Source organism: Aspergillus ruber (assembly GCF_000600275.1).
Source record: "Aspergillus ruber CBS 135680 unplaced genomic scaffold scaffold00035, whole genome shotgun sequence".
NCBI classification, from domain to species: domain Eukaryota; kingdom Fungi; phylum Ascomycota; class Eurotiomycetes; order Eurotiales; family Aspergillaceae; genus Aspergillus; species Aspergillus ruber.
In genome coordinates this window covers 26,207-51,430 of record NW_024467331.1, presented here as the reverse complement: position 1 = coordinate 51,430, position 25,224 = coordinate 26,207, and the positions used below count along the sequence as shown (strand labels likewise).

The following is a 25,224-nucleotide window of genomic DNA, read 5'->3' as shown; positions in this document are numbered from 1 at the left end:
TCACCCTTCCAACAATCTGCGAACAAATTATCAACCCATCAGCAACAGCTGCATCATACGGATTTGACTTCTTGCTTGCAGCAGACTTATAATCTTGGATGCAGAGCACTTTTGATGTTAAGCTGGAGACGCATCAGTTGCTGGACGATGTTTCAATTGGGGAGTTGGGTGCGAGAGTAGCTGGTGGATCATAGTCATATAGATATTTTCCCCTTGTGGTATTCTGTTTGCGACTATTATTATTGATGATTTATTTTGAATCTACTTATTTTCTTGTTTTAATATGGCATAAGATAAGAATCAACTCCCTGGATTGAGCACCAGATAGAACTAAATAAAAAAACAACGAATGCTGACATTATCAAGCTATTCCACCATCCCAGAAACATCATCACATCGTATCATATGCACCACTCAAATCAGTAATCCTCCAAACTCGACACCCGTCCAGTCCTCCTCTTCATAAATCTCAAAATCCACATCGTCCGCTCAGACCTTGTCACACCGGGGATCTCCACTTCCGACTGGGGTGACATTGAGGTTGATGTTATAGGCGCTGGGTGCGAGGACGTAACGTCGTCGATAGTCGTGGTTGTGACTGATAGACGGAGAGAGTTATCACTGCTCGGTTGTCCGTGTTGGTCTGGTGTAGAGAGGCATCCGGAAGGGAAGCCAGCAGCTGGGATAGACATGTTTGGTATGTGGACGGATGTGGGCTTAAGGTAGCTTCTCTTGGTCTTTGTCGAGTTAAATGTATCTTATAGCTTCGAGTATAGTAACGTAGAGCCCTTTAAGAAGTCGCAGGGTTTGTGCTACTGCCGGACTTGTTGGGCTCGCTGGTTTATATATTTTATCGTGTCGTACACGCTGAGCTGAGCTGGGTGAAGTGGGGTATTAGCTGAAAGTGGTACAGCTGCACTGTTTGTCAGTAAGCCACTGGATAATTATATGCAGAGCAAACAGAGCACACGACAATTAGCATATACGGAGCGAAAATTACGGCCAATCGTAGTGCAGTAGGCAAAGGAAATGGTTGCACTGCATGTCCTTCTTAACCAATGAAAGGGCCTGCAGAGCAAACGCAGTTGTCTTCAAAATTTTCTGTCATCACTTGAATAAAATTGTAAGCGACGCTGTGGATGAAGAATCTATGACAAAGACAAGTTAAGAGATATACGGTAGAAAGGAAAGATAATGTATTGATGTATGGAACTAGAATATGGGAGCAACGTGGGTATGAGTATATGTCTTTACATAAAGAATAAGGCTAACCATCTAGAATGTTCTGTATAGCTGCAAGAAGAGTAGGGATTGCGTTTCGAGTACAAATGGACAATAACATTGGTCTAAGGGTATGTATGCGGGACTTCCTAATGGTACTACAGGTCACGCCATTTTACTCATGTTGTCAGTGTGTCCATGTTTCATTTCCAAGCTATCTATTTAAGAACGTCTCGTGACTACAAGGGTCGAAATAGAATCATAATATCGTAACTGTTCCTCCTCAGATTGTAGGCCGCTCACAAAATCAGAGTAGCAATCCACGTTAGCGAGAATCACCACTCAAGAAACGCTAACATCATTCCCTCTTGGCACCTTCATCTCATACTCTAACACAAACCGGAGATCCTTCCCAGGCTCTAACCGCATCACCCATTTGACTCCCCCATCCTTGCCTAAAAATACCTCTCCGTTGCCCTTGCTTTCCTCCTCCACCATGGGGACCTTATCACCCTCCTTAACAAGTCCCTTGGGCTCTAGAATCGCCATATACAGCTTCTCGTCGTTGCTCATGGGCACCTGGTCGAGCACAACGATGTTGGCAGCGGTGGCCTTGGTGTTTTTCACCCAGCAGCAGCGCGAGAAAATCGCCGTGTCTTCCTTGCTGAAGAAAGATCCGCTAGTTTCGCGGCGCACCGTGGGCTTTGCGTAGGTAACCAGAATCGAGGGGTCCACCCCTAGCGAGATATCGAAGAAGTCATTTGGCCCGCAGTTGGGCATAGTTGTCGTTCCGAGGAAGGCGTTGTCGACAGTCACGCCCACGCGGCCGCGGAGGATCTGGATGGACGAGGTGTTGCGAATGCGGGCGCGGAAGAAGGCGGCAGCGCGGTGCTTGGGGACGATGACATGTTGGAGGAGTATGGATTTGAGGTCGAGTTTGGTGAGGGCGTGGCGCCGGTTGACGCTGGAGGGAATAAGGGTGCGGCGGCCGGGGAGGTTGTAGGTTGTTGTTAGGCCGTATTCTTGACGGGTTGAGTCTTGGTATTCAAGGTTTGGGGGTTGGAGAATTTTGTCTTCATTATCTTCGTTGTTGTTGCCATCGTCATCGTTATCCTCATAGACATTGGCCGCTAGTTGCTGAGCTGCCATAGGTGCGGATGCCATGGGTGCGGCTTGCTGCATCATTGCCATAGGTGCCGGTTGCCGCCTAAAGAGGGTTGGGGGCCCTGCAGGCTGCGGAGGTACTTTCACTGCTTGTAGAGGCTCTCGCGTCAGTACATTAGGGTCCTGACGTGCCATTAAGAGAATGCGTTTTTTCTGTTGTTCCAAACGCTGTGACTGCATCTTAAAATCCTGATTGGCAGTGCGATGGTCCACAGCTGGTCGTCCTCCCTCGGACACGCTGCGAACAATCTTTTCCCACGAAGGCTGTTCGTTGCTATCATCCTGGCTGATCAGCTTGACGTGCCAGACCTGCAGAGAGGGAATGTTCTCGTGAAGCCCTGAGAATGCGGTCTGCGATGTCGACAGAATGACCTTGGTGTCACTCCAGGTTTCGGAACTTCGGTTCTGGAACTCTGCGCCGTATGTAACTCGGGCGGTCGACGAAGGAGTGTTGATGTTCATCTCATAGCGGGAGAACCACTTCGCACCAGGGACGACGTAGCTCAGACGCAGGGTGACTTCTCTCTCGCTGGAATCTGCTGGGCTGTCGGTCGGTTGCTCGACAACAGAGAGAGAACTGCGTCGGCTCGATCCGGGCGTGAGTGATGACTGGCTGTCAAGGTGCACGACGACCTGTCCCACAGATTGCGTCCAGAAACGTCGTTGCTCGTCTCTCTTGCGCATTTCCTGCGACTTTCCCTGCTCACGCTCGCGCAAGCTTTTGTCGCGACGTCGCTGAAGTTGTTGCTCAACCTTCAGTATTTTAACCGAGAGTGACTCGATCTCCTTCTCTTCTTTTGACACTTGCGCCTTTGCCTTGCTGTGCCTTTCACTCTCCGTCGCATACCGCTCGATATACTGCTCGACGAACTCCTCCAATTTGCTGTTCTCCGTGTGCTGAGGCTGCATTCTGTTTCCGTAAGAGTCCATGAAACCTAGCACCTGCACCGCCATTTTTTCGTTGTTGCGAGCTTTTTCGAGCCTCTCTTCCGCGCTTGCCCGCTCATCCCGAAGGGACTTCAACTTGGGATCGTCATTGTCACTAAGATCGTCGTCGTCCGGCTCGCCTCCATAGACATCCTCAAAGAGAAGCCGTCGAGGGACTATCTCAGTCTGAATGTCAGTGATAGTTGCTGGACCAGAGCCTTCGATGCGGATGGAGTCGACATCGATCTTAGGGTCGAGGCCCAAAACAGTGATTTCACTCAGGCCGGGCTAAGGAGGGGTCAGAATACGATCTCCATTGGAACAGACGGGATAACATACCTGGATCTTCGTGGTGATCTCCCGGACTACGGTTGCTCCCGTAGGCGTCAAATTGACTGTCTTGGTGGAGAGGTCATAGACCTGAATTTCAGAAGTCGCAATATCTTCCATGATTGATTATTGTGAGAAAGAAGGGTGGAACTATCCTGGGGGGAGTGGAGGAGGGTTATATACAATTCGTATAACACAGCCTCATCCCGGAGCCTCAACAGCAACTCCAAGCACGCCCCAGGCACCAAACCACCGGGCCAGTATATTCTGCACTTTACTTCAGCTCAATGTGGCAATTTCTTGGATTTCTGTTGATTTATTGTAGAAGTATTTCGAAGCTTTTTCTTACCTATTTTTACATGGTCCGGCTTGCGGGTTGGGCAAGTAAACGAGCCGGGTGTCTTAAGTCTTACTAATTTGAGAGATTGAAAATTTGCCCTATGTGTTAGATTATCATGGGCTGTTGAAAACAGGGTATATCGGTATCCAACTTTTTAAAGTAAGTGAAGATGGAATTACCGTAGAGAAGTTATGGTCCTATCCAAGATTCGATGACAGGATACCGATGAGGTGAGCCACCTCACTCCCCTAAACCGACCAGAGTTAACATAAAATCGTATAAATAAGTACACGCTTAAGACTGGCCGACCCCCGGGAATATGTAGTTTCATGAAAGCCATTACCATTAACGGGCTCGGGGCCGCAGCCATTTGCGTATGGACCAGAGTTCATCTTTTTCTTTATTCATAGCAATATATACAGATAGCATCCCTTGGCTATCTGTCCTGACTTTCTGCACTTCTCTTGTGACAATCTGAAGGTCCTCCGTGTCTCCAAGCAATTGAAGCATCTCTACTACATTCCACATCTCCTGGACCTTCCTGCGCAACTTTGTATTCTTTTGAGGGCTCCCCTTGCCGCATTTTGGTACTCGCAAGAATGAGATATTATGGTCCCCCCACCCCCGGCATGGAGGCTAGGTTCCTGTTGGTTGGTACTGTGTCCATGTTGTTGATGGAAGATGGTGCTCTTGGTGCTGTAGAAGGGGTTTGTATAGTTACTCCTTATCTAGAAATGATATTGACAGGGTACCTATAGGATAAACTTAGGGCATTCACCGCTGCAAATATATACTCCGATTCATTACTACCATTAGATGCAATTAGGAATCGGAGATATTTATATTCGGTTGTATTATATACTAATATGTTAACGATCAAAACCGCGTCCTTAGCCTGCTATAATTCATATATTTCTCGTCTGTCATTGTCGTCTATGCGACGCAATGTTTGCAAATCTCGACTTAAAAATTGCTAAAATTCTTAACCTCCGAATGCAAATCGCAAATTTCCACATCAGCCACTGTGGCTAGTGCCATCAGCATCACCGCTCGGCGATCCACCTCCAACATTTCTCCAATCGTGCCGATATCGAATTGTAGACTTTAACAACTCAAAATACGCCTTATCCAAACCGTTCCTCCCGTCTACCCATGCAGCTCTTATAACCCGATCGTATAATACGAAGTGAAGAGACACGTCTGACCCGCGCCCCGACATTCAAGACTCATTCGTCAAACCAGCCGCATAGTGAATGAATGCAGACATAACTGTTCGCATATGCCTTAAGTAAAGTGCAATGGCCACCGAAAACCCAGCAACAGCATTCAAAGGCCGCTCCAACTCAATCGTGGTCCCGAAAATGGCAGCCGCAACAGCGAAAGTCGAGGATGCCGCACCGGCACCAGCACCAGCAGAATCTACCGAAACAAATGTCTGGACAACAGAACGACAACTCGTTTCTTCGCTGGCTAAGTTACAGAAACTTGAATCTATGGTATTTATCCCTTCCCTTCATCAATGTGAAAATTGAGAATAGTGGTTGACAACCGCAGATCCACAACCTCCGCACCCTCCTCCCAGAGCGCCTCTTGGAACCCCTAGTCCCAATAGTAAACCCCCAGTTCTCAGCATCCAACAACAAGACTCTCCCCAAATCCCCGCAAACACTCTACGAGCAACTCTCCACCACGGCGCGCGCGGGAGTAGCAGAGGTCCAATCCTTCCAGGATCTGTGGCGGAGTCCCGAACTCAAGGAGATCTGGGACCATGTTGACGACAAAATTCAGGAGGGGAACGGAGTGTTGTTGCAGTCGAGTGGTATGTGGGAGAGGGATTATGGGGCGTTGCTGGAGGAGATTGTGGAGGGAGAAAGGGGGAAAGGGGAGGAGGAGGGGAGGGAGAAGGAGGAGAGGGAGAGGGCGGTAGTGGATGGGGATTGGAGGAGGGTTGTTGAGGGGTTTGCGGGGAGGAGTGTGCCTGGTGTCCGGGTTGTTAGTGTGAAGGAGAGGGATGCGGTGGTAGTGGTGTTGGTTAAGGTGGGGATGGCGTTTGAGGTACAGAGCCTTGAAGATCAGGGAGGAGTTAAGTGGGTGGTTTCGAGCAAGATGACTCCCGGGAAGCCGGTGAGCAATCTGGAAGCCGCGGTTGTGGACTGTTTGAATTTGCGTCCGAGACAGTGGGATCTCGCTTTTACTTTGGTACGTCCTTGCCCTAGAGCCCGATTAACATACAAGACTAACAACAACAGGACATGATATCCTCCTACACAACCATCAAGCAAATGCCCTGCGCAAAATGCAACAAAATGACCGACTCAGCCGCCCAACTCCCAACCATCCGTCGCCAGTCTGCAGAGTCAACCTGGGAAGCCTTCCACCCAACATGCCTCTAACCTACCCGCAATCACAGCAACGCGCATGCCCCCCATAAACGACATCATGCCAATACCCTGCCGGATACATCTCCCCGTTCTTATCCCAGTACCGCACTGGAATGACATGCTTCTTCCTCTTCCACCCATGACCCTCCAAATCCCCAGAACAATACTCAACACGACTCCACGTCCCGCTGTCCGGCACGGTATAGCGCTTCGTCCGGAAGTCATACCGCTCGTTTGGTTTGCGAGTTGTCCAGGGGAGTGCTGAGCTATACGCGTATTTTGTCTTCATGCCTCCCTTATCTCCAGATCCGGTGACATTGGTGCTGGTAGGGTGTACGTTCCCCCATCCCGCCCAAGCGCACTCCCTGTTCCGCGGAGGTCGTTGCTGAATCGGTGCCCTCATCTCAACTCTCCCTTCCCTCCTCTTTTTATTCTTGTTTCTGTCCTCGTCTTTTTTGTCGCTGCGAATCCGTCCAACAAATATATCCGGTCCTCTATTCCTGAAGATATCGAAGAGGCGCCAGCGGCGTGGCCAGTGCGAGGGGTTTCCGGGACGGGGGTCTTTAGGCCAGATCCAGCCGTAGGTTGAGGGCATTTTTTTTTCTTTTTCTTTCGCGTAGCTTTGTGGCGGTTGTGGTTGTTTGGTCGCCTTGGTGCGGTTTGAGGAATGATTGGGAAGGAATGGGCTGGATGGTAGATAGGAGAGAGGATATGTGCTTCCATTTGTACGGCAGGGCTTGGTCTTCGGTAGAGCGTTTCGTTTGGACAGTGGTATGTGGTCTTGGTTTGATACTACAGTGGACTATGGGCAAACCAAGAGAGAAACAACGAGAATGATAGAAAGACAGTAGACTCATGTATCCGTAGAATGAGACATGACATCTTTCTCATTCTGTCTACGTCTATTCATTGCTCTTATTCCATTATCTCTATAAAAAAATACCGTTGTTTGTACTGCACCTGCTTATAAGCTTCTATATGGCGTTGGCCTACATGGAGTTACTCTGTCTAGCTTGGTTTGTCTGTCTTGTCTGTCTTTGGAGAAACGCTTTGTTTGGCGGTTCTGTGCAGCATGTGCATAAGACAGGGTTCTCCATACTCGCACGTACGGCCGGTAAATTCTATCATCCAAGCCCATAATTCTAAACCAAGTTGCTATATGCCATTAACGCTGCTGTACTAACTGAACTTATATGTACCATGCAAATCCATAACATCATTTACAACGCCGTGCCATCACCATAAATTGAAAAACGTCAAACAGCAAAAACACCATATCCACCAGCAAACCACGTAAAACTGAGAACCGTAAGAGCAACCATGCCCATAGCGAATCTCACGGCATGGCCATCGAGTTCAGGGAGGGCGCCGTTGCATGTCGCGCATTTGTATTCTGCCCGGTCAGTATCGCTATCCAACGTGCAAAAAAAGGTGGCGTGGGGAAAGCCTACCATTCAAAGGCGTATAAGCCTGCGGCACATACATCCCAAAGTTAAACTGACTCTGACTCCCCAACCTCCCCGCACTAGCCGTATCCCCAATGTCCCCATCCGCATCATAAACAACCAACGTATACGTCGCCGTGAGCAACGGCACTGTCGCATTCGCCTGGTACTTGCCCGTGTCCCAAGTGACCTTGCCCGTCTCCGCGACGCTCATGTTGTTTGAGATTGTGTAGGTTGCGTCGTTCAAGCTGCAGGAGGCGACGACGTTGATGGCGGAGGGGGTCACGGCGAGGGAGGTGTAGTTCCATACGAAGGTCACTTTTTCGCCGATTTTGTAGTAGGAGGTTGCGCCTTGGGTGGGGGTTAGCATGGAGATGCCGCCGGCGCCCATGCGGGGGTCGATGGAGGTGCTGTTGGAGGCGGTTCCTGTTCCTGTTGCGGTGTGGGTGTTTGTGTTTGTGTTTGTGCCGGTGGTCGCATCGCTTTCACTCGCGGAATTGGTAGCGGACCCGGTAGCATCGGTAGCAGAGGCAGTGTCTGAATCGGTCGCAGTCGCAGGGGCTTCGGTAGTAGAGGCAACGTCGCCGGTGGTTGCTGATTCGGCAGCCGTAGTATCTAAACAGTCAGTTGCTGATTTTCTCCAGAACCTTGAACAGCTCACCATCTCGTCTTGCAAGCCCATGCGCCTCGTTCCCCTGATAGCTAGCAACCAGCCCCAACAGCATGCACAGCACACTGAAAAACACAAAGAAGCGCATATTGATCGTCTTGAAAATCACGATCGACAGTGTCAACAATGCGATATCCGCGGATACAGAAGGACCAATGATCCCACTTGGAAGGATGTCGGCGTCGATGTCGATGCCAGGTGTAATGCTGAAATTCAATAAGAATGTGCGAACGACGGTTATTAAAAGTATTCTGTTAGAAACACCGATAGCGAGTCAGATAGTGTCCGGACCGTGAAACACAAATGCGACACTGTTGGAATATGTACAGACGCTCAGCGAGAGAACGAGGGAGAGAGCAACGAGTGAACGAGTGACTATTATTTATTAGAGAGGACTACTGTGTAGTGGCATGACAGGACTCCGTGCAGAGTAGAGAAAAGACAGAACCTGACAGAAAGGGTGGAGGATCGCCGAGCTAACCCGATCGGGGAGGATGTGAGACATCTATTTTAGGATACTGTACAGTCTGGTAGTAGTAGTAGTAGTAGAGTCGGAGCATTTTTTCAATAATTGAGCAATCCTAGCTAGTTGATATAGACATGATTACTATTGTACATTAAGTTCATAGAGATACACCGTCTTCGTCCATCATATCCCGATCGCACCGCATCGCATGCAGTCCAGTGAGCACCGTTTAAAGGTAAACAGCCTGCAACTCAACCTCGCTGCAGCTCGACGGAATATCCGCCTTCATCGGCTCATACAGATAAAACAGCTGGGGAGCATTGTGAACCCAGTCGCACACCAACCATCCGCCGAAGCCATTCTGCTCGCTCCACTTCAAATGCGCATTGTCAAGCTCGAAGCCGGAAGTGCCGTAGCCGGTGTTGATTTGGACGCCTTGCCATGCTGCACGTTCACCACCGTTAGCACATTGCCTTATACCCGGGGGATCCTGGAGGGAAGCGCAATCCAGCTCCAGAAAGGGAGACTTACCACCATAGTTAGTAGCCCCAACCATGTTAACCCCCCAAGGGAACGGCGTCCCCAGATCAAACTGCACATTCGTCCCGTTGACAAACGCCTTGCTCGCGTCGTCTGCGTTGGCGCTCAGCACGGCATCGTTGAGGCCTGCGCCCGTGTGGTACGCGTAGACGTAGAGGTTGTTGTGGGAGTCGCTGTCGCTGGAGGTTTTGAGGTGGAATTTCTTGGTGGTTATGGCGGAGGCGTCGCTGGCGCGGGAGATGAGGGGGGTTGCTGCGGCGGTGGTGGCCAACAGGGCAGAGGTGAGGGAGGCGAGGAATTTCATTTTGTTGGTGTTGTTGTTTGGAGTTGGAATTATTAGAGTAGTGGAGAGGAGAGTGTTGTTGTTGTCGCTGAAAGAAAGAAGGGGAGGTGGTATGTATTTATATCTGGGGAGAACTCCTTGATCGGAGACGAAAAGAGTTCAAGACATGAAGATACGATACGCAGTACGGGAGGCAAAATCCAACAATCACAATCACCTACAAGGCTACTCATGTCGATCGCCTATTTTTATCCACCTAATCCACCTCATCTACAGATGCACTTGTAGAGATGAGGATGTGCAGCTGCATCCATGGATCAAGTTCAGGGGTTTATGTGAATTTTCCGCTTCAATGTATTGTCCCGAGTCTGTTTGTTTATCATCTCTGTGGGAAATTATGCAGATTGGCTGTAGATTTAGGACACTGCAGTGGCTAGTGTGTGATTTTCAAATGTATCTGTGAATTGTAGAGTTGGTGCGATTTAGTGCTGAGATTAGTGCGCTTGGGCATTGAGGGTACTTGGTCTGAGTGTGAGTGTGAGTGTCAGATTGATGGGATTGATGTCATTCCCAGTCGTGGACTTTGGGTGGTTCTCTGGCTTTTTGGTTTGTTTTGATGTCATTATTGCTTCTATCTTTTGTCTTTATCATATGGTAGACTCGTAGACTCGTACTTGCTCTGCTTGAGATGCGATACTACGCATTCTCAGTATGCTATGGAGCAAGCCTGCAGAGTAGTATTCTCGAGCATTCCATATGATTAGATTCGAATTGATTTCCTGCTATGTATGCATTATGCACTGTAAATATGCATACCCCTATTCTATGCAAGAATCCCTAAGTAAATGATCCATATCGACCCGTGGTACAAAGTACCACATCAACAAACAACGCCTCTATGCTAGTAATACCAACCAAGTAAAAACAAGAAAACAAAAAACAAAGCCCTCACCAACCCCCTAATACCCACCAAATATCGCAAACCCACCTAGGGCCTCCACCGTTCACTTCTTGGCATACTCCCGTTTCAACACCCACTTTCCCCGTCCATTCCGACCCCCAGCTCCAGCACCCCGCTCCAGCACCGCTATCCGCTTCAGCATCTCCTTAAACTCCGCCGTGCGTTGCGGCGTCGTGCAGAACCGGTTAAAATGGTTCACTAGATTTTGCGAAAATGCGGACCCGCCTTGCGCCAGGATGAAATCTCGGATCATGCTGATGTTGAATCCGGTGTCGGTGTCGGCTGCGGTTGCGGTCGGAGTACCCCTGGGAGTAGTAGGAGTGTTGGTACCGCTGCCACTACCACTCCTCGGTGCTGCTGTGCGCGCGGAAAGGTTGGCCAATATATTCGCAGACGATGGTCCCGCCGCGCGACGGGCACTGCTACTACTCCCTCCGAACATTGATTCCGGCCGTCCTGCAATCCCCGATTGCCCCGTCCACGTGGGCGTCCCAATAGGTACTGAACGTGCTGCTTCACCAGCCCTGCGTAGTTCTTCTGCTGCCTCGGCTGCGACGCGCTTGGCTTCTGCCTCGATGATCTTGGGGTCCGCTCGGACCACTCGCTTACCGTTGGGGTTTATGATTTGGTCGTGCTCTAGGGCGGAGTGCACGCCGGCTCGGGAGAAGATTCCTTCCATTATGCGGGATTCGGTTTTATTGTCATTGGCGTTGGGATCCGGGGTTGATGCGCTATTTGTTTGGGGTTCGGGTTCGTGGAATTTTTCCATTGATGCGATCCCGGTTACTTTGCTGAGGTCTTGGGTTTCGTTGGGGTCAGTGTTTTCGTATTTGACTTCAGCATCCTGGAATAGTTTGCTTGTTTCTGTCTGGCCATTTTCGTCACCAAGCGTGAAGAGGTCGTGCAAGTCGCTCAGCTGGAATGTCGAGCGCTGCTTCGGATCCTTTAAGATCTTGTTCGTCAAGAACTGCTTGAAGATCTGTCGATGGTAAATCTTCTCCTCGATAGTTCCTGCAGTCATCAACCGGTACACTGTGACATCACGCTTCTGTCCAAGTCTCCATGCCCGTTCGCGTGCCTGCACGTCTGTCGACGGATTCCAGTCCGGATCGTAGATGATGACTCGGTCGGCGCCCGTCAGGTTTACACCCAGCCCACCAACACGGGTCGTCAGAAGAAAGACATGCAGGTTCGGATCGTTGTTGAACTCGTCTACCATCGATTGTCGGGACTTGATCGGTGTGCTACCGTCCATTCTGCGATATTGGAAATCAGGCATCGATCGGACGAGTTTCTCCAGGATATCGAGCATGATGCGGTGTTGTGTAAATAACAAAGTCTTGTGGCCTGTGTCTTTCCACAGATGCAAAAGCGACTTGACAACCTGCATCTTGCCGGACTGGCTGGCGCGCCCGTAGTTTGTATTTCCAGACGTAATCTTGCGATCCAGGAGATCTGGATGGTTGCAAATTTTGCGCAGTATATCAATACCAAACAATGCTTGACGTCGTCCCGTCAGTATAGACTGCATTTCCCCTGACCCAAGAAAAGCCTTGTACGCTTGCATTTGAGGCATCGTCAGCTTGCAGAAAAGCACCTGCTCGCTCTTCTTCGGGAGGTCGGCCGCCACGTCGATCTTAAATCGTTGAAGCAAATACGGGGTGATGGCATCCTTGAGCGTCTCGGCGCATTTTGCAGCCGTTTGAACTTGCAGGTTCGACGCATTGGCGTATCCCCCCTGCCGGATGGGAAAGTCGAACTGGTTTCGAAAGTTGACTAGTGTCCCTAGTCGCATGGGAAAGACAAAATCGAAAAGTGACCAGAGCTCTGTTAGGTTGTTCTGCATCGGGGTACCTGAGAGAATAATCCGATGGGGTGTTCGAAGCTCCTTGCAATGAAATGTGATGGACGTATCGGGATTGCGGATCTTGTGTCCTTCGTCCAAGACAGCACATCCCCATTCCATCGGGATCAGCAAAGGCGCGTACGTTTGTAGCCCAGCGTATGTTGTGACAAGAACGTGACCCTCTTCAGCTACCCGCTTGGTGACCTTCCTCGCCGCTTTCTGGGCACTGGTCAACCCACGAGAACTACCACCGCGGTACTTCTGCGTGAGAAGTTCATCTTCTCGGCTGCTCTCATTGCGGACATTAACCATTCCACTGCCAGAAGTGTGTAGAATCGAAACTCGAAAAGGCGGCCACCAGCGATGGAATTCGTTGACCCATTGCTTCATCACTGTTGCTGGGCATACAACAAGCGCGGGTTTGGTGAACTGTTTACTGTAATGCAGACCTGCCAAATAGCTGATTACCTGTATGGTTTTCCCAAGACCCATCTCATCGCCAATGATCCCTCCTACATGCTGCTGGTGCAGCTCCCAAAGCCATTGCATCCCGGTTTTCTGATAGTCGAATAGGTATTGATGGACGTCGCCAGGTGCGCGGTAGCCGTTATCATACTCCAAGTCCGGCACGGTCGGATGTGGCATGAACCATTCCTCCTCTTCCGACTGTTCATCTTCACCATCGTCCTCGCCAGCTGCGCGTCGAGCATCCCGTGCACGCTTTCTGGCCGCGCTTCTCCGGCTTACCCAATCCTGCAGTCTGGCTTGATATATCTCTTCTCTGCCATCGTCTAACCCACTGAGATCTTCTATCCCATCTTCAGATTTGGCTGCTTTCTTGGCGCGTTTCTTTCCCGCCTCTTCGTCTTCTTCTACGACAAAGTCGTCGTCACTCTCCTCTTCAGCTTCGAATGCCACATAGCTTGCGGAGTCATCTTGGTCGGAAAGAACTTCCACATCTTCTGGGTCTTCGTGTTTCACACGCTGTTGTAATTTCCTCCGCTTCTTTGGATGATCCTCTGGTGCCTCCGAACTGACTTCAGTGCTCTCATCAAAGCCAAATCCAGGACGCCTAAGGTTTCGATGCGACACTTCCATTCTATTCTTCATTTGTTCCAGAGCTTCGCTTTCATCGCGCTCATCCTCTGCATCCACTAAAGCATCACGTAGACTAGCTAGAGGCCCCTCTTCAGGGCCGCCGCTCATCTTGGCAAACGGTGTAATCTTTCCGGTTCGGATGAGGTAGTCCCTACGTGACTCGTTGGGCAATCTTCCTGTCCCGGTCACCTGGGAAGCTGTTTCCTGGCCTTCACGTCTCGCGTCGATCCGTTGTTGAATTTCTTCCAAGTCTTTTGCCAGTGATGTGTCCTGAAACTCGAGTTTCTGTATATCATTTTGTATGCGAGCTCGAGCGGCCGTTCCAACTGGCTGCGAGGCGCGCTGGTGTAGTTTCAAGATTTGTGCCTCTATCTTCTCTTTTTCATGGCGAGTCTTCTCTAATCTCTTGTTGTCTCGTTCGTCCGCTTGCTCGTTGAGCAGCCGGTCCGCCTAGAGAAGTTAGAAGTAGCTAATCTTCCACGGTAGTATATCCTACCTGGCGCGTAATGTCCCTTTCGAGATCATCTTGGTTGCGAACGTCAGCATGGAGCTCCTTTAGGCGGCGTGCCTCGTCCATGGCTGCTTCTTGAGGTTCTGCATTTACTTCAGACGTTTCCTCCTTTACTCCTGGTGCTTCTGCGAGTAGCTGTCCATCGTCTTGCGGGATGGTATCTAGAGTTTCCTCCGCCCGCGCTTCTGGGTCCTGTTTCACGTCCATGTTGCTGTATTGCATTTTTAGTATGACGGATTAAGTAAAACGAATCCGTTGATTACGATCCCGTAAAATGCAGCATAAGCCACCAAGGAAAAGCGCATCTGCAGTAAAATAAAGAAGATGGCTATAGATCCGTCGTAGTCATATCAGCGGCGGTGGCGTTATCAAATTCTGAGAGACTCGATGGCGTCCAGGATAGAACTGGTTTCCTGGTTACCGTATCTTGAGTCAATGAATGAAGCCCTTCAGTGATCTTCTAGTCAGTACAGACCCCTGTCGACCGGTAGGCAGCAGAGGATGGAGGCTCGTCTGGTAACTATGCGAAGAACATGGCAACAGACCGCTTTGATGTAGTGGCAGAATATAGTCACGTGATATATAGATACATTCACCGCCCTGGTAAAGTCACGTCACCAAGACAACAGACAATCATATTTAATGGTAGAGAATAAATTATAGCAATTTGAAAAGAGACTTAGAAGGAATAGAGAAATGGTTTTTTTCTGGCAGCTTTGTCTAATAGCTGCTATCAGGGGCGAGGACTGTCTCAGTGCAGCTATCTAATCCTTGCATGCGTCGAAGATAGTTATAGATCGAGGCCACCAATGCCACCAATGCACACCATGTATTCCTTCACACCGTGCACGAGCACCGCTACTTTTATATACTTTTACAGGTAAAGCACATGCATGTTTATCTGGTGGCCGTGCGAGGATATAACAACGGTTGAGATTTATGTATGATGGTAACTTCGTCATCATCCATACATCCACACGATATATATCCACGGATGGGTTGAATGAGGTGAGACTGGTGCAGTAGCTTACTAGAGCAGCTAATCCTAATTATACTATCCTCTGTAACTATCCTCTTTCTTTCAATGCACTGTCCACTGTCCACTGTCTATTGTTCACTGTGTTCAGTAAGCGTACAGTCTCGTATCTTCGAGTCTCGCCCAACCGCCGCCTGAGGTCTCGCCAGTAACTCCACCTCCACCTGACAACGTCGACTCTGATTTTTCTTCTTCTGTTTCTTCTACTTGATATTTGTATATCGTTCTCTCTGCGTCTGCACTGCTTGTGTATTTCCTGTTAACCGGGGTGCCTTTCCTATTTTGGCTCTGTATTTCAGTGCTTCTGGCCCCCTCATCCGGATTTGCCCTCCCGGATCCAGCAGTTGACACCTTCATTTCCTTTTGCCTCGCTCACTGTTTCTCTCTCACTTCTCTGTTTCTCTCATTTCCCCTTTGCCCCTTTCCACTCCATCTTTCAAGGCGATCGTGTCTATCGGTGGCTGTGGTTGTGGTTCCATTTCCACAGGTGAATTGCGACCGCTCAACGATAGCAGTCCAACACTCTGGCCATTCTCGAACCCACGAAAACGACAACCATTCACGAATCTCCGGGTATGATGCGGTGCGAAAAAACTCACAAGGTCTAGTTCTCGAATCAATTCGTCTGGTCTCGCCTGCGTCGTGTGTCTCGCGTCTCTCGCCCGAATATATCTCCCTCTTTCCGGTACACACAACTTATCCGCCCGATCGATTGCGCTACGACGTGCGTGTGCCGTCCCCGCTGCTATCATAGCCCTCCTCCAGCACTACCACCTCGCCATTACTGCTAACTATAGAGTGCTACGTGCTCTGTACTCTGTACTCTGTACTATAATCCGTCTTTCGCTTGTTTCCTCCAACGCGATCGCAGCAGACAGATGCCCAGTACCGCCCTCGGACGGTGACGACGCCCATTCCTCAACTCGCCTCCGAGTCAACCCCTCGGAAACAACATTGCAGACCAAATCGGTTGACAGGTGTTGGATTGGACAAAATAAAGAAAAAATATGGATTCTCAGTGGCAGCCATATCAGGATCCCTTGATGGGTGGCCGTCCCGCGCAGTACAACAATGGGTTGACCTCGACTCCCTCCAAATATGTCTCCCAGCCGGCCTCGTCCCAGCCACCCATGGGATACCAGTACGAGTCCTTTCAAACTCCTGCCGGCATCCCTACTCGTGCCCCCTCGATGAATTCCAGCTCTAAACCCATGTCCATTGCTTCGTCGCCCACTGTCCCCCCACGGAATCGGGATTTCGTCCTTGACGCGGATACTATGATGGACGATAGCGACCCCTACAACCGGGCCAAATACTCGGTCAGAACGAGCCATTACGCTCGACCATCCTCTCAATATTTCCCTACAGAGGAGTCCACTGCCGCTCGCAGATATTCTCCGAAGAACGCGCTCTCTCCATCGGCCCCGTACAATGCCAGCCCGGGCAAGTCTCACAATCCATATGCTCTGCCGCCCGGTCCAAACAACAATCTTCGACGCTCACCAACAAAGTCGTCGAATTACACCTCGCCACCCCAGGCGTATCAGTCGCCTCCATGTGAGTAGATTCGGGAAGAGTTTCTTTCTTTCAACCATTGCATGCTGACTAGTCTCAACAGCTTCGTCTCGTCCTCCGCGTCTTCCTCCGTTGCAGTCGACATCGACCGAAATGACTCCCCCAGAACAATATTACCCATCGTCGGCTACGTCGCAATTGAGCGCTCCGTTTGGGTATGATGGACGGTCACCGCGGTCTGCCTCCATTTCTGGTGGAAGTCAACAGCCCACTCCTGGTAGGGGTCCAGTGCCCAAATTCCAGAAAATAAAGTCGCTCCAGGAGCTGCAACCACGGGCCAATGCACAACCTGCCTACAGACGTGCGAATCCAGAGGGTGGTTTCATCAGTGTAAGTTCCGAGTTTGGGTTCCCGAACATGCGACCAAGATTCTAAAACAATACAGCCGCTGCACGCGTTGACGACCCATCTTCCTTCCTCTTACCGGATATGCAACCCGAACTTCAACTACGAGTCATCTAGGAACCCGCGACGAGTCTTGACGAAGCCAAGCAAGGGCGTCAAGAACGATGGTTACGATAACGAAGACAGCGATTACATTTTATATGTCAATGATATCCTGGGTAGTGAAGATGCAGGTCACAAGTAAGCTCAATGATCTAACCTGTCGTGCGACACATGCTGACTCTGCAGGAACCGATACCTCATCCTGGATGTACTAGGACAAGGAACGTTTGGACAAGTCGTCAAGTGCCAGAACCTGAAAACGCAGGAGGTTGTTGCCGTCAAGGTCATTAAGAACAAGACCGCATACTTCAATCAAAGTATGATGGAAGTGTCTGTCCTTGACTTGGTGAGTCTCCTGCGCCGATTTGGTAGATTCGTACTAATATCAAGCTCGCACAGCTTAATAGCAAGTACGACAAGAACGACGATCATCATTTGCTGCGATTGAAAGATACTTTTATCCACAAACAGCATCTCTGCTTGGCCTTCGAGTTGCTTAGTGTCAACCTTTACGAATTGATCAAGCAGAATCAATTCCGAGGACTGAGTACGACATTAGTGCGTGTCTTTGCGCAACAGCTTCTCAATGCCCTGAGCCTTCTGAACAAGGCGCATCTGATTCACTGCGATCTTAAACCTGAGAATATATTGCTGAAGAAGTTAGTTCCGCCTATCGCGACAGTTGGAGATCCCACAGCAGCTAACCCAACTCCGCGCAGCCTGGAGAGCCCGATCATCAAGGTTATCGACTTTGGGTCTGCATGCGACGAGCGTCAGACAGTCTACACCTATATCCAGTCGAGATTTTACCGTTCTCCTGAGGTTTTGCTCGGATTGCCGTATGTGCTCCTCTTCGTTTCGTTCGCGCTCATACTAACACGTGCAGATACTCTTCTGCAATTGATATGTGGTCGCTCGGATGTATTGTAGTTGAACTTTTCCTTGGCCTCCCGCTGTTCCCTGGTTCTTCGGAGTACAATCAGGTGTGCCGGATTGTCGAGATGCTCGGGTTGCCCCCGACGTGGATGCTCGAAATGGGCAAGCAATCGGGCCAATTCTTTGAGAAGACGCAAGACGAGTTTGGAAGGAAATCCTACCGCCTCAAGAGCTTGGAACAGTATTCTCGCGAACACAACACCAAGGAGCAGCCTAGCAAGAAATACTTCCAGGCGTCGACGTTGGAGGAGATTATTCGGAGCTACCCCATGCCGCGGAAGAATATGAAGCAAGCAGAAGTCGAGAGAGGTATGTCCGTTCCTGTTAAGGTTTCGTATATGGCAGGCTGACAATTGCAGAATTGAACAACCGAGTGGCGTTTATCGACTTCGTCCGCGGTTTGCTGTCTATCAACCCGCTAGAACGTTGGTCGCCGCAACAAGCCAAGCTGCATCCGTTCATCACACAGCAAAAGTTCACCGGACCGTTTGTACCGCCGATGAATCTGAAGTACGCCTCGCTCAACAAGACCGTCCCTCCTGGAATCCAGCAGCAACAGCAGGCCGAAGCCGCGAGCAAGCAGAGAGCAGCACAAGCGGCACACGCACACACTGCAGCCCAGAATGCCTACTCGATGCAGATGAACCAGTTCCATCCTTCTCAGTCGCAGCCACCTCCGATGTACAACGGAATGTTTACTGGCCAGCAAGGGGCACCACCTCCGTATCCCACGCAGCCGCCGGGCTACAATCAGATGCATCTTATGCCGGGACAGGTGCCTCAGGCACAATATGCGCCATCGCAAAGCTTGTATGCCCAGGCGACCACTAGAGCTGGTCGCCAGCGTGCATCCACCATGGACCCACAAGGGATTCCACCAACGATCCAGCGTGTTGCCAGCCACCTCGACCCGAATGCGCCTATCCGGTTACAACCCAGTCCGGCATACTACCCGCCGCCGCCTGATGGTTACATTGACTCGAATTCGGCGAACCAGAGGCGACGGGGAAGTCGCGCTGGGACTACGCGGAACCGTGATTTCATTCGTACTCTTGAGGATGGTGTCCTGGGAGGCGAAGGGCTCACAAGCCAGAATCAATGGCATTGATTGCGTTGTTGCTGTTGAGTTGCACCGCCGGGTGCCAGTATTCTGATATTTTAGCCGTTTCTTTTGTTATTCGGGCAGCGTTTTCCCACGTGGGGTCAGCGCAGGGTCAACGCAGGGTCACACCAAACTACGTGGTTTATCTGTTATTGGAGGTCTCGCCCGATATTGCGAGTTTCCTTTCGCTGCTGTCTCTTTTCGTCCGTCAGCTATCTCTTCCACCGGTATTGCCCGTGTTACTAGTATAGGGAGAAGCGAAGATGGAATAGCGAGGGAACAAATGTGGTGTAATAACCCTCCGCCGTGGCAAGAATGTACACGCCAGACCACCGGAGGGTATGCCCGAGACAGATGTCTTTCCCGCGATAAGCAACCCCCAATGTTTGTGCATGACCTGAAGCGTCAGAACTCATGCTAGTCTTTGTATCTGTTACATTTCCATCTTGCCATTTCCATTCCCGCTGGGCATTACTATGTTATTTCCTCTTGTATCTTTCCCGCTGTGTACGCTGTTGATGCATTTGTTATGCTGGGACGCAGGTCGGTAATGTCGAGGCGATGAAAACGTATACCCTCTGCTTGTTTCTGTTTATATGCCAAATAGGACCCGTTATCTACGGTAAATAAACCAGTAATAGTCCGGAGTAGAATCCCCAGATTTTGATACGTGCCTTAATGCCTGGGGTGTCTACCTTCTATATACGGAAAGGCGCTCGCTCGCTTAAAATTCGTGTGTGGCACGCCGCGGCCAACCTCTGCGGCTCGGAACCCTCACCTTCACAAAGAAACGTCCAGCCTTAGGGAACCACGTTATTCCATCCCACCCCTGTCTGTCCCGGTGTGAGTCACGCTCGACTCTTTTTCTAAATACGCCCCTCGAATCCGTCCGAGCGAACCCGTCTTCCACCCCGAATCCCCGACCGAAAAAAACCCGCCACCATGTCGCGTTTCTTCAAAGGCACCGGCAGCGACAGCGACTCCTCCGAGTCCGAGGACGAGGTCCTCTCCGAAGAGGAAGAAGAGAGATCAGCAGCAGAGGAAGAGTCTAGCGAGGAGGAATCGGATGTGGAGGAGGAGGAGTCCGACTCTGATGAAGAGGCCGGTGGGAAGACCGGTGCTAATGCGTTCTTGAAGGATGTTTCGGAGAGTGAGGAGAGCGAGGATGAGGAGAAGGTTACTGTTGTTAAGAGTGCGAAGGATAAGAGGTTGGAGGAGTTGGAGAATACTGTGCGGTTGATTGAGAATGCTGAGAAGATTGGGGATTGGGCTGTTATTTCGGCTGGTGAGTGACCACCCTGCCTACTGGATAGTGTGAGGGGTGACGAGGGGATGTGTGAATAGGAACTGACTCGAGCAGAATTCGACAAGTTGAACCGCCAGATCGTCAAGATCACACAGGCTGGCCCGACTCCCAAGGTTTACATCAAGACCGTTGCCGACCTCGAAGATTTCGTCACCGAGACTGTCGCCAAGCAGAAGACCTCCGCTAAGAAGATGAACCAGAACATGTCCAAGGGCTTCAACGCCGTTAAGCAGCGTATCAAGAAGAACAACAAGGAATACGCCACCCTGGTCGATAAGTACCGTGCCGGCAAGGATGCCTTTATGGATAGCGACGTGGAGGAGGCTGTCCCCCAGAAGCCCGCTGCTGCTCCCGTTGCTGCCCCCAAGCCCTCGAAGATCGAGCGTTTCCAGGCCCCCGCTGCTGCTGCTGATGAGGATGATGGTTTTGCTACTGTCGGTCGCGGTGGCAAGACTCTACAATACACTCCTGAGAGCATCCTTAAGCATCTCCGTGTGATCGTCGAGTCCCGCGGAAAGAAGAACACCGACCGCCTGGAGCAGATCAAGACTATGGAGAAGCTTCTGGAGGTTGCTCAGACTCCTTACCAGCGCATTCGTGTGTATCTGACCCTCATCTCTACCCGTTTCGACCTTTCCTCGTCCTCGGCTGCGAACTACATGAGCCCCGACCAGTGGAAGCTTGCCGACAAGGAACTCTCGGCTCTCTTGGGTGTTTTGGAGCAGAACCGCAACTGGGTTGTTTCGGAGGGTGCCGAGGAGTGGGATGATGATGACAGACAGCCCCAGCCTGCTGAGGGCGAGGTTTTCTATGTCCCCGGCAGCATTGTTTCGTACATCGAGAGACTGGACGACGAACTCACCCGGTCATTGCAGCAGATTGACCCCCACACTGCTGAGTACATTGAGCGGTTGAGCGATGAGCAGCAGCTGTACACCAACCTTGTCCGCGCCCAGATCTACGTCGAAGGCAACACCAAGGCCGACAAGAGCGACCCTCGCCAGGACAGCGTTAACAGAATCGTCATGAGACGGTTGGAGCACGTCTACTTCAAGCCTTCTCAGGTTGTTGCTATCCTCGAGGAGGGTGCCTGGAAGGCCCTTCCTGAGACTTTGGAGTCTGCCACCACTCCTCGCAGCAAGGCCAGCGATGTAAACAACCTCGTTCAGGCTCTCTGCCACTACCTCTTCGTCAACAGCGACGGTATCATCAAGGCCCGCGCTATGCTTTGCCAGATCTACTTCCTTGCCCTCCACGACAAATACTACCGGTCTCGCGACTTGATGCTCATGTCCCACTTGACCGAGAGCATTGGCAACTTTGACATCAGCACCCAGATTCTCTTCAACCGCACGCTCGTCCAGATCGGTCTGTGCGCGTTCCGTGCCGGTCTTATCTACGAAGCCCAGAACACCCTCTCCGAGGTCTGCGGTAGCGGACGTCAAAAGGAGCTGCTCGCCCAGGGTATCATCCTCCAGCGGTACTCGACCGTTTCGCCCGAGCAGGAGCGTCTGGAGCGCCAGCGCCAGCTGCCCTTCCACATGCATATCAACCTGGAGCTGCTCGAGTGTATCTATCTCACCTCCAGCATGTTCCTTGAAGTGCCCTTGATGGCGCAGACCTCTTCCTCGCCCGAGATGAAGCGTCGTATTATCTCCAAGACCTTCCGCCGCATGCTCGACTACAACGAACGCCAGGTTTTCACAGGCCCTGCCGAAAACACCCGCGACGGCGTCATCATGTCCGCCAAGTTCCTCGCCGCCGGTGACTGGCAAAAGGCCGCCGACATGCTTAACTCCATTAAAATCTGGGAGCTCATGCCGCAGCCCGACAAGATCAAGGCCATGCTCTCCTCGCAGATCCAAGAGGAAGGCCTGCGCACATACCTCTTCACATACGCCCCCTTCTACGACAGCGTCTCCCTCACCTCCCTGTCCTCCATGTTTGACCTCCCCGTCAAGAAGATCTCTGCCGTCATCAGCCGTATGATCTCGCACGAGGAACTCGCCGCCGCGCTCGACCAGGTCAACGACGCAATCGTCTTCCGCAAGGGCGTCGAGCTCTCCCGCCTGCAATCCCAGATCGTCACCCTTGGCGATAAATCCATGAACCTCCTCGAGGCCAACGAGAAGACCCTCGAGCAGCGCACCCAGGGCATGGCCAACGCCTTCCAGCGCGACCAGGGCCCCGGCCGTGGTGGCCGCGGTGGCCGTGGTGGTGGCCAGGCTCGCGGTGGTGGGGCCAGAATACCCGGTGGGCAGCAGGGCCGTCGGCCTGGTGGTCAGCAGTTCGGGGGTGGTGCATTGGGCGGTGCTATCAAGGCTTAAAGAGATCGTGATTGTTTAAAATTTGTTTATAATGGCATTTTACGGATTCCCTTTCTTTTCCTTTTTCTTTTTTCTTATGTATTTGTTTTTTCCGTTTTTTCTTTTCGAGTTCTATTAATGGCTGTTTTTGTACTCGGAGCCACAGTGTTTAACTCATGTATGCCCTATCAAATTTGAATTTGCAGTATGCAGATGAATTGATGTTTGAGATGAGATGATTTAAAATGTGATAGGAGAAAGCGAAAATAGATGTTCATTCGATTTATTGACTTCTGCTAGTCTGACATATTGTTTCAAGTGAACCTATCGACCCTGGAGAAAATGCTGCGATACTCTCAACCATCATCAACCTATCAATCTATCCCTGCTTCTCTTCATTGAGATACAAACAGTGAATCTCCACGGAAAATCAGAACGAGCCAGCATGAAGGACACCTAATTCATGGCCCTACCACGGAGCCGGTGGCCTGGGTCAGGCGTTTGAGAGAGAAATAGGACAGGAAGAAAGCTTTCCGGAGCTTGACATGATCTAAGATAGAAATGCGTTTGCATCCTTTCTTTTCTATTCTTTTCTTCCCTCCTTCCTTTCTTTTTTGGGAACACCACGCTCGAGAAAAGTCACAGAGATGCATCCCAATGGAAAAGGATACGAGAACAGCCTAAGCTTCAACCAGGCCGGATCACCGTCACTCTCCAAGATGGGTTGAATCCAAATGCCCAAAACATATCAGCAGAAGAGGCTACATTACTCACACTAAAACCCTGGATGAATATAAGAACCAACTCCCGGCACCTCTCATCCCTAATCTGTCTGCGTTCAGGGATCTGAGCACGGGTCAGTGCCGCAGAACGGATTCTTTTCGTGTTTAATTCTTGCGACTCTTACTACTACGAGGAACAAGCAAGTACACACAGCGTAAGTTCACGTGAAAGAAAAGCTTCAGTTGGACCGTTCAGTATTATGCAGAAAATGCCTGAGAAGGCAAACACAAACCGGCTTCTGCCCAGAAGTCGAAAGTCGAGTCACCAGCCGTGGCACATGCAGTTGCACTTGGTTCCCAGTACTTGGGTTTGGATCAAAAAAGGTTGTTCCTATGGCGCAGCAAGCAGAGAGTTCAATGTTTGATATTTGTGGCTGCAATGTCTCTTGTCTACTCCGCCATAGCATTGAGGCGTGACTGTGCCTACCTCCCAGATTCCTGGAAGAACGACACGCCGGCTGAAATCATCTAATATTCCCTTTGAAAGCCAGCTTCTGAATATACAACAAGAAAACACAGATTTTTGGCTGGGTCGAATAGCTCGATGATTGGATCCATGAGGACATCCCAAACCGGGTTCTAACATTACAAGATCATGATAAACCAAAAAAAAAAAAAAAAAAAAAAAAAAAAAAAAAAAAAAAAAAAAAAAAAAACGGTTTATGTGACGCCACAAGATGGCTTATGGACAGGCAACAACTTGCTTGATGCAGCAAAGGAGTTAATAGCATGATGACGACAGATCTAACATGGTCTGCCCGGGGCTATTTAGCTTGGATCCCGGGTACTACCGCAATAAGAATTCACAGAAAACCGTTCTGGGCTCTAGGATACAGTGAGGGTACCAAGCTTTGGCATCGCTCTGTGACTGTAATAACCTTGCAAGGCGTGGACATCAACAAAACCAGGCAAGGAAACCCAAATGACAAGTTTTCTGTCGCTTTATCAAAACATGCCCGCACCACGCCATTCTCGAAATTATAAAACACGCATACCATACACGAGAAAGGTTATAGGATCAACCGAGGCCGGAAAATCCATGAGTCGACAACTCACAGCTAATTCTTTGTCTTCTGCCATTATAGCAGATGGCTACAACAGCTCTAAAATGTTCTAGACGCTACGAATGAGGAGAAAAGACTGCCTGGATATTCCCAAAGCAAGCATGATGGCTAACACAATTATTCAACCATATCGGCCCGTGATAATCCCTGATGCATACCGCCGTGACACATAGCCTTCTATACCACGGCAAGTCATTACCAATTGCATATTGCATCCATCCATTGTCCCTGATTCTATAGGAGAGTGGGTGTATTCCCGGGACTATTACACACACACGGAAGTCCAAGCTCTATACACATTGCCATATCAAGCCGGATATAGCCATTATATATCGCTAATAACCAGTGACTACACAAGAGGTGGTAATCCACTCTGATACTTAGTGCTTGGAATGAGCCCGCGGCTCCAAATTTACGAGACAAGGGTTCGAGGGTGGGAGACAAAATCGTATAACCAGAGATCGGCTTCGGGGGATATCGATGTTCC

The 25,224-nt window shown here is 50.4% G+C and overlaps 8 protein-coding genes across 8 annotated transcripts; 3 read left to right on the top strand and 5 right to left on the bottom strand.

The window, feature by feature from the left end:
* Positions 1-1,334: 1,334 nt before the first annotated feature.
* EURHEDRAFT_508625 (uncharacterized protein) lies at positions 1,335-3,774 on the bottom strand. The gene is made up of 2 exons (XM_040785895.1): positions 3,652-3,774; positions 1,335-3,600 (listed from the first exon to the last, which is right to left on the bottom strand). The coding sequence occupies exons 1-2, from the start codon at positions 3,760-3,762 to the stop codon at positions 1,564-1,566; spliced, it is 2,148 nt and encodes a 715-aa protein (XP_040635074.1). The 5' UTR covers positions 3,763-3,774; the 3' UTR covers positions 1,335-1,563.
* Positions 3,775-5,343: 1,569 nt separating this feature from the next.
* EURHEDRAFT_518406 (RNA polymerase II mediator complex subunit MED27 domain-containing protein) lies at positions 5,344-6,375 on the top strand (the record flags this gene model as incomplete). The annotated part of the gene is made up of 3 exons (XM_040786673.1): positions 5,344-5,478; positions 5,537-6,181; positions 6,232-6,375. The coding sequence occupies 3 exons, from the start codon at positions 5,344-5,346 to the stop codon at positions 6,373-6,375; spliced, it is 924 nt and encodes a 307-aa protein (XP_040635073.1).
* On the bottom strand, positions 6,308-7,149 carry EURHEDRAFT_242778 (uncharacterized protein). Its single transcript, XM_040778074.1, has one exon. It carries the CDS (start codon positions 6,956-6,958, stop codon positions 6,377-6,379), a length of 582 nt encoding a protein of 193 aa, XP_040635072.1. The 5' UTR covers positions 6,959-7,149; the 3' UTR covers positions 6,308-6,376.
* Positions 7,150-7,418: 269 nt separating this feature from the next.
* On the bottom strand, positions 7,419-8,895 carry EURHEDRAFT_416444 (uncharacterized protein). The gene is made up of 3 exons (XM_040782951.1): positions 8,470-8,895; positions 7,815-8,423; positions 7,419-7,756 (listed from the first exon to the last, which is right to left on the bottom strand). The coding sequence occupies exons 1-3, from the start codon at positions 8,564-8,566 to the stop codon at positions 7,620-7,622; spliced, it is 843 nt and encodes a 280-aa protein (XP_040635071.1). The 5' UTR covers positions 8,567-8,895; the 3' UTR covers positions 7,419-7,619.
* A 115-nt stretch (positions 8,896-9,010) lies between these two features.
* Positions 9,011-10,240, bottom strand: EURHEDRAFT_416443 (uncharacterized protein). The gene is made up of 2 exons (XM_040782950.1): positions 9,476-10,240; positions 9,011-9,388 (listed from the first exon to the last, which is right to left on the bottom strand). Exons 1-2 carry the CDS (start codon positions 9,786-9,788, stop codon positions 9,174-9,176), a joined length of 528 nt encoding a protein of 175 aa, XP_040635070.1. The 5' UTR covers positions 9,789-10,240; the 3' UTR covers positions 9,011-9,173.
* Positions 10,241-10,364: 124 nt separating this feature from the next.
* Positions 10,365-14,688, bottom strand: EURHEDRAFT_416441 (DNA-dependent ATPase RAD26). Its single transcript, XM_040782949.1, has 2 exons — positions 14,169-14,688; positions 10,365-14,122 (listed from the first exon to the last, which is right to left on the bottom strand). Exons 1-2 carry the CDS (start codon positions 14,388-14,390, stop codon positions 10,772-10,774), a joined length of 3,573 nt encoding a protein of 1,190 aa, XP_040635069.1. The 5' UTR covers positions 14,391-14,688; the 3' UTR covers positions 10,365-10,771.
* A 1,538-nt stretch (positions 14,689-16,226) lies between these two features.
* EURHEDRAFT_381059 (putative protein kinase Yak1) lies at positions 16,227-19,285 on the top strand (the record flags this gene model as incomplete). The annotated part of the gene is made up of 7 exons (XM_040779362.1): positions 16,227-16,776; positions 16,838-17,124; positions 17,180-17,379; positions 17,428-17,587; positions 17,641-18,080; positions 18,128-18,486; positions 18,537-19,285. 7 exons carry the CDS (start codon positions 16,227-16,229, stop codon positions 19,283-19,285), a joined length of 2,745 nt encoding a protein of 914 aa, XP_040635068.1.
* A 767-nt stretch (positions 19,286-20,052) lies between these two features.
* Positions 20,053-23,259, top strand: nip1 (translation initiation factor eIF3 core subunit c). The gene is made up of 2 exons (XM_040785575.1): positions 20,053-20,564; positions 20,640-23,259. Exons 1-2 carry the CDS (start codon positions 20,222-20,224, stop codon positions 22,910-22,912), a joined length of 2,616 nt encoding a protein of 871 aa, XP_040635067.1. The 5' UTR covers positions 20,053-20,221; the 3' UTR covers positions 22,913-23,259.
* The last annotated feature ends 1,965 nt before the right edge of the window (positions 23,260-25,224 follow it).